Source organism: Bombina bombina, chromosome 3 (assembly GCF_027579735.1).
Source record: "Bombina bombina isolate aBomBom1 chromosome 3, aBomBom1.pri, whole genome shotgun sequence".
NCBI classification, from domain to species: Eukaryota; Metazoa; Chordata; class Amphibia; order Anura; family Bombinatoridae; genus Bombina; species Bombina bombina.
Genome location: NC_069501.1, coordinates 1,126,186,729 through 1,126,200,021, shown reverse-complemented (window position 1 = coordinate 1,126,200,021; position 13,293 = coordinate 1,126,186,729). Strand labels below are relative to the sequence as shown.

The window sequence follows — 13,293 nt, the reverse complement described above, 5'->3', positions numbered from 1 at the left end:
AGCATGATCCCTTCACATGCTTTTATTATGTAACTGGGTCTGAAATATGCCTATCTGCATATTCTAGAGGCTACTGTACAGTGTTTCCTTATTTGCCATTTGAGACTACTGTATTCAGTTTTTTTTTTTTTTTTTTTTTTTTTTTGTGCCCTTCTTTAGTGCGGTCAACATCAACAAACATTTTAACAATAATATCCAGATAAATATATTTGTAATTGGTCATTTCCAAAGATCTCACACAGGGAAAGAGTCCTCATTATTCAGCTGGTTTGATATGTCAGATCACATCACAGTCCTGCAGTCTCTTCTTGGATTAGACTCTTGTATAATTTGTACACAACTATTATAATTGTACATTGGTCCCGATAGAGGGTGCTTCCAATTGGAGCCTTCATGCTAAAGCTTTGGCATCACAAAATAAAGCTTCTATTCGTTTTCCAAATTAGTACTGTCCTTGTGGACCATTGATGTGCTGTTTGATGGCAACCTGCATTGGGGAGCAACATTACAGACTAATTTCTTTCATTAGATGTGAGAGTTCATATGTCATCACGTCTGGGAATATTCCCCTCCTGACTACCAGGAAGAGGCAAAAGCCACCCCAACACACCAGAGCTTTAAATCCCACCACTTCCCATGATCCTCATTCCTTTTTTCTTTTGCCTTCTTGATGACGAGTGAGGTGAAAGTGAAGTGCAAGATCTACTCATTGTTTCAAAGGGGATCCTCTAACTGATTGGAGGCCTGAATCCTCCTCACAGTAACTTATCGTTCAGAGCGGCAGGCAAGGATTTATCCGCCAGGCAGTGAAAGGTCTTTTCTCTGAAAAATGTTTGCAGACCTCCCAGGTGCAAGTTGGTCCACCAAGTCCCTGGTCTACAGTGAGCTTCTCCTTGTAGACTCACAGCCCTCCCCAGGTGAAATGTGGACCTGTCCACCAACCCTCTAGGTTCAGATACTAACTTAGCTCCTTGGTATTGTGCTCGCCTTGCCTAAGATGGGCTCGGTAAATCTGCTTGCATTTCAAATAAAGATAACAAGAGAATAAAGAAAATTTGATAATAGGAGTAAATTAGAAAGTTGCCTAAAATTGCATGCTCTATCTGAATCACTAAAGAAAAAATTTGGGTTCAGTGTCCCTTTACTTCACAAGTGTGAATATAATTTACATATAATTCTCTGATAAATCTGCATAATCCCCATTCCACTGTTTGAGCATGCATAGTTGCAGTGGTCTGAGGTGTAGGCGGGCATAGGGAACTATGTCCATTGCCGCTACCATGAGTCCGATTACCTCCATACACGGAGACACTGATGGCCGAGGAATGGAATGAAGAGCTTGGGAAGTGATTAAAAATTTTGATTTTCTGACATCCGTCAGAAATATTTTCATTTCTACTGAGTCCATAAAGGGCATAAATCACCTAACATTCCTAAATTGTTTGGAATAACATGCTTTAAAACATCAGGTATGATTTTGTATCGATCAGGTAGTGTAAGGGTTACGCCCGCTTCACAGTGCGCAGTGTAGGTGATATACCTGCCCTGACCATGCTTTGCAGACCAGGTATCAGTGGTCAGATGGACCCTTGCCCCAACACTGTGTGCCAGACATGCCATTATAGCAGACTTATATGGATTTGGCGTTGCTTTTTGGTAATTAGAAGGCTGCTAAATGCCACTGCGCACCACACGTGTTTTATGCCCAGCAGTGAAGGGGTTAATTAGGGAGCTTGTAAAGTTAATTTTAGCTTAAGTGTAGTGTAGTAGACAACCCAAAGTATTGATCTAGGCCCATTTTGGTATATTTAATGCCACCATTTCACCGCCAAATGCGATCAAATAAAAAAAATTGTTCACTTTTTCACAAACTTTAGGTTTCTCACAGAAATTATTTACAAACAACTTATGCAATTATGGCATAAATGGTTGTAAATGCTTCTCTGGGTTCCCCTTTGTTCAGAAATAGCAGACTTACATGGCTTTGGCGTTGCTTTTTGGTAATTAGAAGGCTGCTAAATGCCACTGCGCACCACACGTGTTTTATGCCCAGCAGTGAAGGGGTTAATTAGGGAGCATGTAGGCAGCTTGTAGAGTTAATTGTAGCTTAAGTGTAGTGTAGTAGACAACCCAAAGTATTGATCTAGGCCCATTTTGGTATATTTAATGCCACCATTTCACCGCCAAATGCGATCAAATAAAAAGAAATTGTTCACTTTTTCACAAACTTTAGGTTTCTCACTGAAATTATTTACAAACAGCTTGTGCAATTATGGCACAAATGGTTGTAAATGCTTCTCTGGGATCCCCTTTGTTCAGAAAAAGCAGACATGTATGACTTTGGCGTTGCTTTCTGGTAATTAGAAGGCCGCTAAATGCTGCTGCGCATCACACGTGTATTATGGCTAGCAGAGAAGGGGTTAATTAGGTAGTTTGTAGGGAGCTTGCAGGGTTAATTTTAGCTTTAGTGTAGAGATCAGCCTCCCACCTGACACATCAGACCCCCTGATCCCTCCCAAACAGCTCCCTTCCCTCCCCCACCCCACAATTGTCCCCGCCATCTTAAGTACTGGCAGAAAGTCTGCCAGTACTAAAATAAAAGTTTTTTTTTTTTTTAAAAAATGTATTATTATTTTTTAGCATATTTACATATGCTGTGGTGTAGCATCCCCCTTAGCCCCCAACCTCCCTGATCCCCCCCAAAAACAGCTCTCTAACCCTCCCCATCTGCCTTATTGGCGGCCATCTTGGGTACTGGCAGCTGTCTGCTATTATTTCACAGTCAAAAAAGTGTTGTTGTTTTTTAAATGTACACTACTGTTACACCAGATATGAGTGGTGGCACTGGGCAAGTGGGCACAGTATACGCTGTGAGCCTGACACACACGCTGGCAGGCAGGCAACTGCAATTAGATTACACAGGAAAAAAAAAAAAAAGCAGACTGATGTTCTAGCCCTAAAAAGGGCTTTTTGGGGTGCTGTCCTTACAGCAGAGATCAGATGAGTCCTTCAGGACTGTAGTGGACACTGAATACACTAGCCTAGCTATCGATTTCCCTATTAAATCAGCAGCAGCTACACTGTCCCTCCTCTCACTAAGAATACAGCTTCCGAATGAATCTAAAATGGATGCTGTCCAGGAGGTGGGAGGGTCTGGGAGGGAGGGTCTGCCACTGATTTGGCTGGAATGTGTCTGCTGACTGTGATGTACAGGGTCAAAGTTTACTCAATGATGACGAATAGGGGGCGGACCGAACATCGCATATGTTCGCCGTCCGCGGCGAACGCGAACAAGCTATGTTCGCCGGGAACTATTCGCGACATCACTAGTGTTTAGACATGGGGTTTATGTTAGGGTGTCAGGTTTAAAAGGAACTTTTTTTCCCCTATAGACATCAATGGTGTTGCGTTAAAGAGAATTTTTATTCCGCACTTCAGGTTTTTTTCTAACACTCTCTCCCCATTGATGTCTTTGTGGGAACGTGTGCACGAGCACATCAAAGCAGCCCTTGGCTTTTGTGCGGTATGAAGCTTAATGCCACCATATCACACGCACAAGGAGGCTTTTCAGTAACTCGTAATGGCAGTGCTATGGAGGGTGAAATAACGCAAATTTTTTGGCGTTAGTTTTGCACCCTGTTTAGCGCAAACTTGTAAACTAGGTGATAGTTAAGTCAGCACTAGAGTAGAAATGCATTACTAGGACCTAGTTGTCTGTGAGCCAATAACAATTACCAAATATGTGTAGCTACCAATCATCAGCAAGTTTCTATTACTATATTGCTGCTGATGGATATGTAAATATGCTTTTTCTTAATAAATACCAAGAAAAACGTAAATTTGATAACAGAAGTGAAGTTAAGTGTTTTAAAATATGATCTATTTATATCATGAAAGTTTAATCTTTAATTTCTTTAAATGCATACTAATACAGAGGTATCAGCTGTGTACTAGGTTTACTTCTGGAGAGGGATACACCTCTGCAAACCTATATCTTCGGTGACATTTGTTCTTGCAGAAAATAAAAAAAAATGCATTGTTAAATGCCATCTTTTCAGAAGCAAATGTAAGAAATGTTTTCTATGCCCCTTTTGTTTCCAGGAATAAACACAAATCAGATTTTATTAATATCCTCAATGCTAAATGCCAATAATATAATTTCATTTCCTTTATGAGGACAATTATCCAGGCTGTTCAGTTACTAAAACAGACTATTGGAGCCTTAGTCTCCAAATGGTAATCGTTGCTGAATTCTGACCTCTTTCTTTAGTAATGGTTTTAATCTTCTCTTTCAGCACAAATTCATCCGTTTCATATTTTGTTTTTCTCTTTTCTCTAAATAACGAAATGCACCAAAAAAAAAAATTGTTGGATTTCTTGCATTTGTTAAAGGGACCGTAAACGCCTTGCAATTACAAGACTCTTATTGTCTTGCTATGGAATAACATACCGGCCAAGTCTAAACACTTCTAAAATAAACTGGCATCTTGTTAGCTGTAATTTTTTTCAATAACCAAACCCTACCCACTACTTGTCTCATTTGGAGGAGCCTATCTGGCCCCGAGTCCACAAATGACAAGTTTAGCCACACGCTTATTGTTACTATAAGAAGCATTGTTTTGACAATCTTAACTGTTAAAGCCAGGTAGGATGCGATATGTTGCAGGGTTCGCCTTGTGGAGTCTGTAAGGGGCATTTTCAGCTATTAGAAAAGCCACACTTTTCAGAGCTACATTACATGAAAAGGGGGCAAAATAATGCAGCATTGTTTTACTTTGTATAACTAAATAAGGTGTTTACTGTCCTTTTAACTGGTCTATCTTATCACAGCTTTGATGCTTTTTTGTAATGCTTGTACAAATGTTACTAAAAGAAAGCGGCACTTTGCTTAATAGCACAAATATATTTAAGCAAGTCTTCCTTTCTGGCTTAACTCTGTTTAACTATTCTCTCTTCCTTCTTGTCTTTTTGCTTTGCTTCTCTTTTCTTTGCACGTCAGGAACAAAAGCGAGTAGATGGCACAACTCGTGAGGTGAAAAAGGTTAGAAAAGCCAGGAACAGACGACAGGAATGGAACATTATGCAGTATGATAAAGAGCTTAGACCTGACAACAGGTTGTCTCCTAATGTCTACCAAGTCGCCTCTTCCGAGGGATCACTATCCCCTGATACTAGGTCTGTGAACAATTCAGCCGTCTGCCCTGTGAAAACCTTTCATAAAGATTACTGCCCTAAGCTTTGCTGCATCGATAGGAACATATTGGAATGTTGATGCAGATATTAGAAAAACATAAATATAATTTTGTTTTTATATTTCTATTGGTAATATTTTGTAAAGTATATAGATCATTAAAAACACAATGTCGCATTTCTTATGGTATCTCTAATTTTACATGTTTTAGCTGTGCAATATACTGTAGCTCATTTTCTGAACTTAGCTAAAAGATTGTTTGCATATATTAACATGATTTCACTATGAAAAGATGAGGATTCCTTCTTCAACTAGGTGTTTTTTTAGACCAGTCTTGCTCTTGCAGGTATAACAGTGAATTAATAGGGCACTGTATAGTGACCCCCACCCGCCCTTTTTTTTTTTTTTTTTTAAATGTATTCCTAATTTTCCATTTTACGTGATGGTGTACACATTTGTTTACAAATAGCTCATTTACCTTTATTTTGACTTTTAAAATAGTTACTTACAGCAGAACTAATTATAGAAAAGTTATGTAAACAATGAGGTGCAGAAGAAATCACATTCACTGTGCAGGGGTAGGAGAGTTAGGTACTAAAATGTTCATTTTAAATTGTTCTTTCTCTAAGTGTTTACAGTGAGAGATAAAATAAGGAGGATTGTGTATGAATATATAGAAGAGGTGTCTATTTGCATTTATTTACTTACACAGAAAACATATCTCTAAAATAAAAAAACAAACATAAATAATAAGAAAATTTAAATGGAAATCAAGATAAACACTTGATTTGAGTTGCTTACACTTCTGTAACCGTTACAGTTCATCATTGACAGCGAAGCAATAACCTATGCTTATATCTCTTGCAATAATATGCACACTCTAACAATCATCATATTAAAAATGCTGTATATAAAAATAACTATGCATCATTTTAAAGTACTTGTGTTCTCTGTAATGGTAATGACCATTGTAGATTATGGGCTAGATTACAATTTGCCCGTTTGCAGACGTGCGATAAATAACCAGCCATTACAAGTGCCGTGAGCCGAGATCGCTGGTTAATTTTATAAATATACCCCAAATGCCCCCAATATACAGTGTAGTCTATATTTTTTTTTTTTTTTAAATTGTACCATTTTTATTTTTTAATAAAATAACTGCACTAGGCAATATTTTTGGGGTAAAGTTGGCGGGAGTGGGTTGTTGGAGAAAAAAAAAAAAACAGCACTGAAAAGTGCTTTTACATTACGGTCTACGGGAACTGTGTGCTCCCTGTAAATATATATGTATATGCTTATATACATATATATTTGTGTTAATATGTGTATATATACACACATTAACACACAGATATATATATGTACATAAGAAAAACTTGTACTAGAAACATTTTTGTTAATGGAAGTATATTGCAAAAATGCTTCTGTTTAAAATTAGAATGCACCCATGCACATTTCATTTTTGACCTTTCTATCCTTTTAAGCATTTAGGTTATATATGTAATCCATTTTTTTTTTCTTTTGCTTACATAATTTATAACTTTTTTTTTTATTTTAAAATAATCTTATGATTTAATTTAGATATGTTTACCTTTTTGGATAACACTGCAATTTTTTCACTTTGATATATGTACTTTAAATCTTTGTGGGGGATTTCAAGCTAAATAGACATTCAAAGTAATTTTTTAAAATGAGTAACTATTAAACAATTAGCTTTATGAATGGAATTGTAAACTTACCACCAACTTGGACACCATTTCTACCTCATTAGTACATCATTTAAAACGGCAGTGTTGTTTAAAGTGAATGTAAACTTTCATGAATTGGTGCCCGTTTTTTGAAAATACTATTAAAAACAGTGGCACTTTCATTCATGAAAGTTTACATTGCAGCGTATTTTTACAACTACTTACCTTTCTCTTCAGCAAAGCTGGATCAGCTATACCCCGCCCGCTTCTCAAGCTGTAATTACACAGCAATGACTAAACCGGCTTCCTCCAATTACGGCGTGGCCTCACGAGATGGACGCTCTGTGGGGGAAGCCATGATTGGAGGAAGCCGGTTCCGTCATTGGTGACGTAAGTACAGAGGAGGGGACCGCCGATCCGACTTTGCTAAAGAAAAAGGTATTTGTAAAAATATGCTGCAATGTAAACTTTCATTAATGAAAGTGCCTTTGTTTTTAATAGTATTTTTAAAAACCGGGCACTAATTCATGAAAGTTTACATTCACTTTAAGCTTGTGATAAGCTAATACATATAAAAAGATTGGTCCAATAGGGTATTTTTAAATAGCAAGTCATTTATTACAAAAGTAAAAATGACGATTATTTGTGCAGGACGAATGCTTGTTTGGGTGCACATGTTTTAGTTCATGAGAAGCTGGGATTTTCAAGTGTAACTGGATGTTTTCAACTTAGTTTATGCGCACTATACTATTTCAGTTTGAGAATTTTTAACGCTATATCTTATTTATAATTAACATCAAGAGAAGAAGAATAAGAATGTGCATTATCATAGTTTTTGTGATTGTCTCAGAGAAACTGGATCAGAGAAGAATCTTGAAAAGAGCGATTGCTTAGAGTGGTTGGTCCTTTTTTTCTTCTTTCATTTGAAATTCTGTGTTTTTACTGCCTGACCTGTTTTCATTGGTGCTGGAAAGTTAATAACTACTTTATACTAGCATGTAAAACCGGCATGGCTTGCACTTAGCACAGCTGGCGTGCACATCATTTTATGGTTGAACTGTTTTGCTGTGTTTCTCTACAGGAATTTGCTAATTTGTATTCATTAGTCACCCTAGGGGTAAAGCTTAATTTAATATGTTTTTATATTTGTGTAATGAGTTTAAGGACCTATGCATGTTTATTTTTATTTACTACCTGTACTAATTATATGAAGTTGTAAAGAATAGATTTGTTTCCTTTTTTATACTAGAAAATTCTGTTTTTTTTTTTTTTAATTATGATAAAATAGCCTCACTAAACAAAAAATCCCAGTCCCTTAAATAATAAGTGTGTGATTTTTATTTAAAATACATATTGAAAGCTCCGTTTTTAATTTAACATATTAATGTTACATTTGCAATAAAGGTTTCAGAGCAATTCCTTTTTTTATTTATTTTTGTTTTTTATTTTATCTTTAGATCTCATGTGTCCGATGTTACAGAGTATTCCTATCCTGCAACTCCAAACCACTCACTTCACCAGCCTCCCACAACACCTACGTATGTTGGATCAGGAGATTCGCATCATCACAGCTCCAGTCAGATCATTGAACATGATTACAGATTATCATCTGGAACACTAAGACATGGTACCTTAAGTAGACCTCAGCAGCCCCCTCCGCCCCCTCCACCAGCTGTGGATGGACCTCATTCAGTCCATCTGGTATCCTCTGAGTGCAGGTAATTTAAGTGCATGATACATTTGTTGGTGTTGCTTCTTTTTAATATTAAAATCATGTTAATTCTTTGGAAAGAAGATTTTACTAGCTTAAATATTTGATACACCAAAAGGTAGATCCATCTTGCTGCTTTTCTGAGTAACTCCAATTTCTCTTGTAAGGTGTATCCAGTCCACGGATCATCCATTACTTGTGGGATATTCTCCTTCCCAACAGGAAGCTGCAAGAGGATCACCCACAGCACAGCTGTCTATATAGCTCCTCCCCTAACTGCCACCCCCAGTCATTCTCTTGCAGCTCTCGACAAGGGAAGTAGCTAGAGAGATGTGATGACTTAGTGTAGTTTATCTTCAATCAAAAGTTTGTTATTTTTAAATGGTACCGGAGTTGTACTGTTTTTACCTCAGGCAGAAATTAGAAGAAGTGTTTTGCCTGAGGTTTTTGATGATCTTAGCAGGTTGTAACTAAGATCCTCTAAGATAACTGAAGAGTATGGGAAAAACTTCAGCTGGGAGAACGGCCTGCAGAATCAACTGCCTTGAGGTATGTTCAGTATATTTTTTTCTAGAGAGATAATAAGAAGTCTAGAAAATGCTGACAGTGCCTGATATATATATATATATATATATATATATATATATATATATATATATAGAGGTAAGCCTGATTGCAGTGATTTAATAGCGACTGGCATCATGCTTGCAGTAAAGGGTAATTTTCATGTTAATTGCTCTTATAGCTTAGTATGTGAAACGTTTACATGAGTTATAAGGAATGTTTTTTACTAAGGGTGATAAATCTTGCTTTGGGGCCTAGTTTTCCACATGGCTGTTATTTGACTCCTAGGAGTAGTTTTTTAGGCCCTCTGACTTTCAGTGCATGGTGGGAGGGGCTATTTTCGCGCTCTAGTTGCGCAGTAACTTTTCAACTCTGAGACATCCAGCTTCCCTGAAGGAGTCCCCTGACATATTGGACCTCTGTAAAGGGTTTTTGTGCCTACAAAAGTCGTTTTATGGGAAGGTAGGAGCCACGGTAGAGCTGTGGCAGATTGCCTGTGACTGTTATAACGGTTTTACCGTTTTTTGGCTTCGTTTTTGAGCCTGAGGGGTTAATCATCCATTTGCAAGTGGGTGCAATGCTATTTTACCCTAATACATACACTGTTAAAATTTCATAGCGTTAACTGCTTTTTTCACTGTTTTGCAGTTTTTGTGTTTGTTTTTTTCTCTTAAAGGCACAGTACCGTTTTTTATATTCTGCTTTTTTACATTAATTGTTTTCAAAGCTTGCTGGTCTCATTACTAGTCTGTTAAACATGTCTGACATAGAGGAAACTCCTTGTTCATTATGTTTAGAAGCCATTGTGGAACCCCCTCTTAGAATGTGTACCAAATGCACTGATCTTACTATATTATAAAGATCATATTCTGTCTTTAAAAGATTTATCACCAGAGGAAACTGACAAGGGGGAAGTTATGCCGACTAACTCTCCCCACGTGTCAGAACCTATGACTCCCGCTCAAGAGGCGCCAAGTACATATAGCGCGCCCATAGTGTTTACCTTACAAGACATGGCGGCAGTTATGGATCATACCCTTACAGCGGTATTGTCCAAACTACCAGGGTTACAAGGAAAGCGAGACGGCTCTGGGGCTAGGAAAAATACAGAGCACTCTGACGCTTTAGTAGCTATGTCTGATATCCCCTCACAATATGCAGAAGCTGAGGCAGGAGAGCTTCTATCTGTGGGTGATTTTTCTGACTCAGGGAAAATGCTTCAACCTGATTCTGATATGTCTACATTTAAATTTAAGCTTGAACACCTCCGCGTGTTGCTCAGGGAGGTTTTAGCTACTCTGGATGACTGTGACACCATTATAGTCCCAGAGAAATTGTGTAGATTGGATAAATACTATGCAGTGCCTGTTTACACTGATGTTTTTCCAATACCTAAGAGGTTTTCAGAAATTATTACTATGGAATGGGATAGACCAGGTGTACCGTTCTCTCCCCCTCCTGTTTTTAAGAAGATGTTTCCCATAGATGCCGCTACACAGGACTTATGGCAAACGGTCCCTAAGGTGGAGGGAGCAGTCTCTACCCTAGCTAAGCGTACAACTATCCCCGTCGAGGACAGTTGTGCTTTCGTAGATCCAATGGATAAAAAGTTAGAGGGTTACCTTAAGAAAATGTTTATTCAACAGGGTTTTATTCTCCAGCCTCTTGCATGCATTGCCCCTGTCACTGCTGCTGCGGCCTTCTGGTTTGAGTCTCTGGAAGAGGCTTTACAGGTAGAGACCCCATTGGATGATATACTTGACAAGCTTAAAGCTCTTAAGCTAGCCAATTCATTTGTTTCTGACGCTGTTGTTCATTTAACCAAACTAACGGCTAAGAACTCAGGTTTTGCTATACAGGCGCGTAGGGCGCTATGGCTTAAATCCTGGTCAGCTGATGTTACTTCAGAGTCTAAGCTTCTCAACATTCCCTTCAAGGGGCAGACCCTATTCGGGCCTGGACTGAAGGAGATCATTTCTGATATTACAAGAGGGAAAGGTCATGCCCTTCCTCAGGATGGGTCCAAAAAATTAAGCACCAAACAAACTAATTTTCGTGCCTTTCGAAACTTCAAGACTGGCGCGGCATCAACTTCCTCTAATACAAAACAAGAGGGAAATTTTGCCCAGTCCAAGCCGGTCTGGAGACCTAACCAGGCTTGGAACAAAGGAAAGCAGGCCAAGAAGCCTGCTGCTGCCTCTAAGACAGCATGAAAGATCAGCCCCCAATCTAGTAACGGATCTAGTAGGGGGCAGACTTTCTCTCTTCGCCCAGGCTTGGGCAAGAGATGTCCAGGATCCCTGGGCGTTGGAAATTGTGTCCCAGGGATATCTTCTGGACTTCAAAGCTTCTTCCCCAAAAGGAAGATTTCACCTCTCACAATTATCTGCAAACCAGATAAAGAGAGAGGCATTCTTACATTGTGTTCAAGACCACCTAGTTATGGGAGTGATCCACCCAGTCCCAAAGGAGGAACAGTGGCAAGGCTTCTATTCAAATCTATTTGTGGTTCCCAAGAAAGAGGGAACCTTCAGACCAATCTTAGATCTCAAGAGCCTAAACAAATTTCTCAGGGTCCCATCCTTCAAGATGGAGACTATTCGAACCATCCTACCTATGATCTAGGAGGGTCAATATATGACTACCGTGGACCTAAAGGATGCTTATCTTCACATTCCGATACACAGAGATCATCATTGGTTTCTCATGTTCGCCTTCCTAGACAGGCATTACCAGTTTGTGGCTCTTCCCTTTGGGTTAGCTACAGCACCAAGAATCTTTACGAAGGTTCTGGGGTCACTCCTGGCAGTCCTAAGGCCGCGGGGTATAGCAGTAGCCCCTTACCTAGACGACATTCTGATACAGGCGTCGAATTTTCAAATTGCCAAGTCCCATACGGACATTTTTCTGGCATTCCTGAGGTCTCATGGGTGGAAAGTGAACGAAGAAAAGAGTTCTCTATCCCCTCTCACAAGAGTTTCCTTCCTGGGAACTCTGATAGATTCTGTAGAAATGAAGATTTACCTGACAGAGGCCAGGTTGTCAAAACTTCTAAATTCCTGCCGTGTTCTTTATTCTACTTCTCGCCCTTCAGTGGCTCAGTGTATGGAAGTAATCGGCTTAATGGTAGCAGCAATGGACATAGTGCCGTTTGCCCGCCTACATCTCAGACCGCTGCAACTCTGCATGCTCAGTCAGTGGAATGGGGATTACACAGATTTGTCCCCTCTACTAAATCTGGATCAAGAGACCAGGGATTCTCTTTTCTGGTGGCTATCTCGGGTCCATCTGTCCAAAAGTATGACCTTCCGCAGGCCAGATTGGACAATAGTAACAGATGCCAGCCTTCTGGGCTGGGGTGCAGTCTGGAACTCCCTGAAGGCTCAGGGATCATGGACTCAGGAGGAGGCACTCCTTCCGATAAACATTCTGGAACTAAGAGCGATATTCAATGCTCTTCAGGCTTGGCCTCAGCTAGCTGCGGTCAGGTTCATCAGATTTCAGTCGGACAACATCACGACTGTAGCTTACATCAACCATCAAGGGGGAACAAGGAGTTCCCTAGCAATGTTGGAGGTTTCAAAGATAATTCTATGAGCAGAGATTCACTCTTGCCATCTATCAGCTATCCATATCCCAGGAGTAGAGAACTGGGAGGCAGATTTTCTAAGTTGACAGACTTTTCACCCGGGGGAGTGGGAGCTCCATCCGGAGGTATTTGCACAGTTGATTCAACTTTGGGGCAAACCAGAACTGGATCTCATGGCGTCTCATCAGAACGCCAAGCTTCCTTGTTACGGATCCAGGTCCAGGGATCCCAAGGCAGCACTGATAGATGCTCTAGCAGCGCCTTGGTCCTTCAACCTGGCTTATGTGTTTCCACCGTTTCCTCTGCTCCCTCGTCTGATTGCCAAGATCAAGCAGGAGAGAGCTTCGGTGATTTTGATAGCACCTGCGTGGCCACGCAGGACTTGGTATGCAGATCTGGTCCACCATGGACTCTGCCGCTGAGGCAGGACCTTCTACTTCAGGGTCCTTTCAACCATCCAAATCTAATTTCTTCTGTTATGTGCGATCAGTCCACGGGTCATCATTACTTCTGGGATATAACTCCTCCCCAACAGGAAATGCAAGAGGAT

At 39.7% G+C, this 13,293-nt stretch overlaps 1 protein-coding gene across 2 annotated transcripts in view; it reads left to right on the top strand.

The window, feature by feature from the left end:
* WASF3 (WASP family member 3) overlaps positions 1-13,293 on the top strand; it is a 269,443-nt gene that overhangs the window by 167,046 nt on the left and 89,104 nt on the right. For both annotated transcript variants that reach the window (XM_053708495.1, XM_053708496.1), the window contains 2 exons: positions 5,000-5,175; positions 8,337-8,597. In XM_053708495.1, the coding sequence (XP_053564470.1) occupies positions 5,000-5,175; positions 8,337-8,597 (437 nt within the window). The remainder of the gene's footprint in view (positions 1-4,999; positions 5,176-8,336; positions 8,598-13,293) is intronic.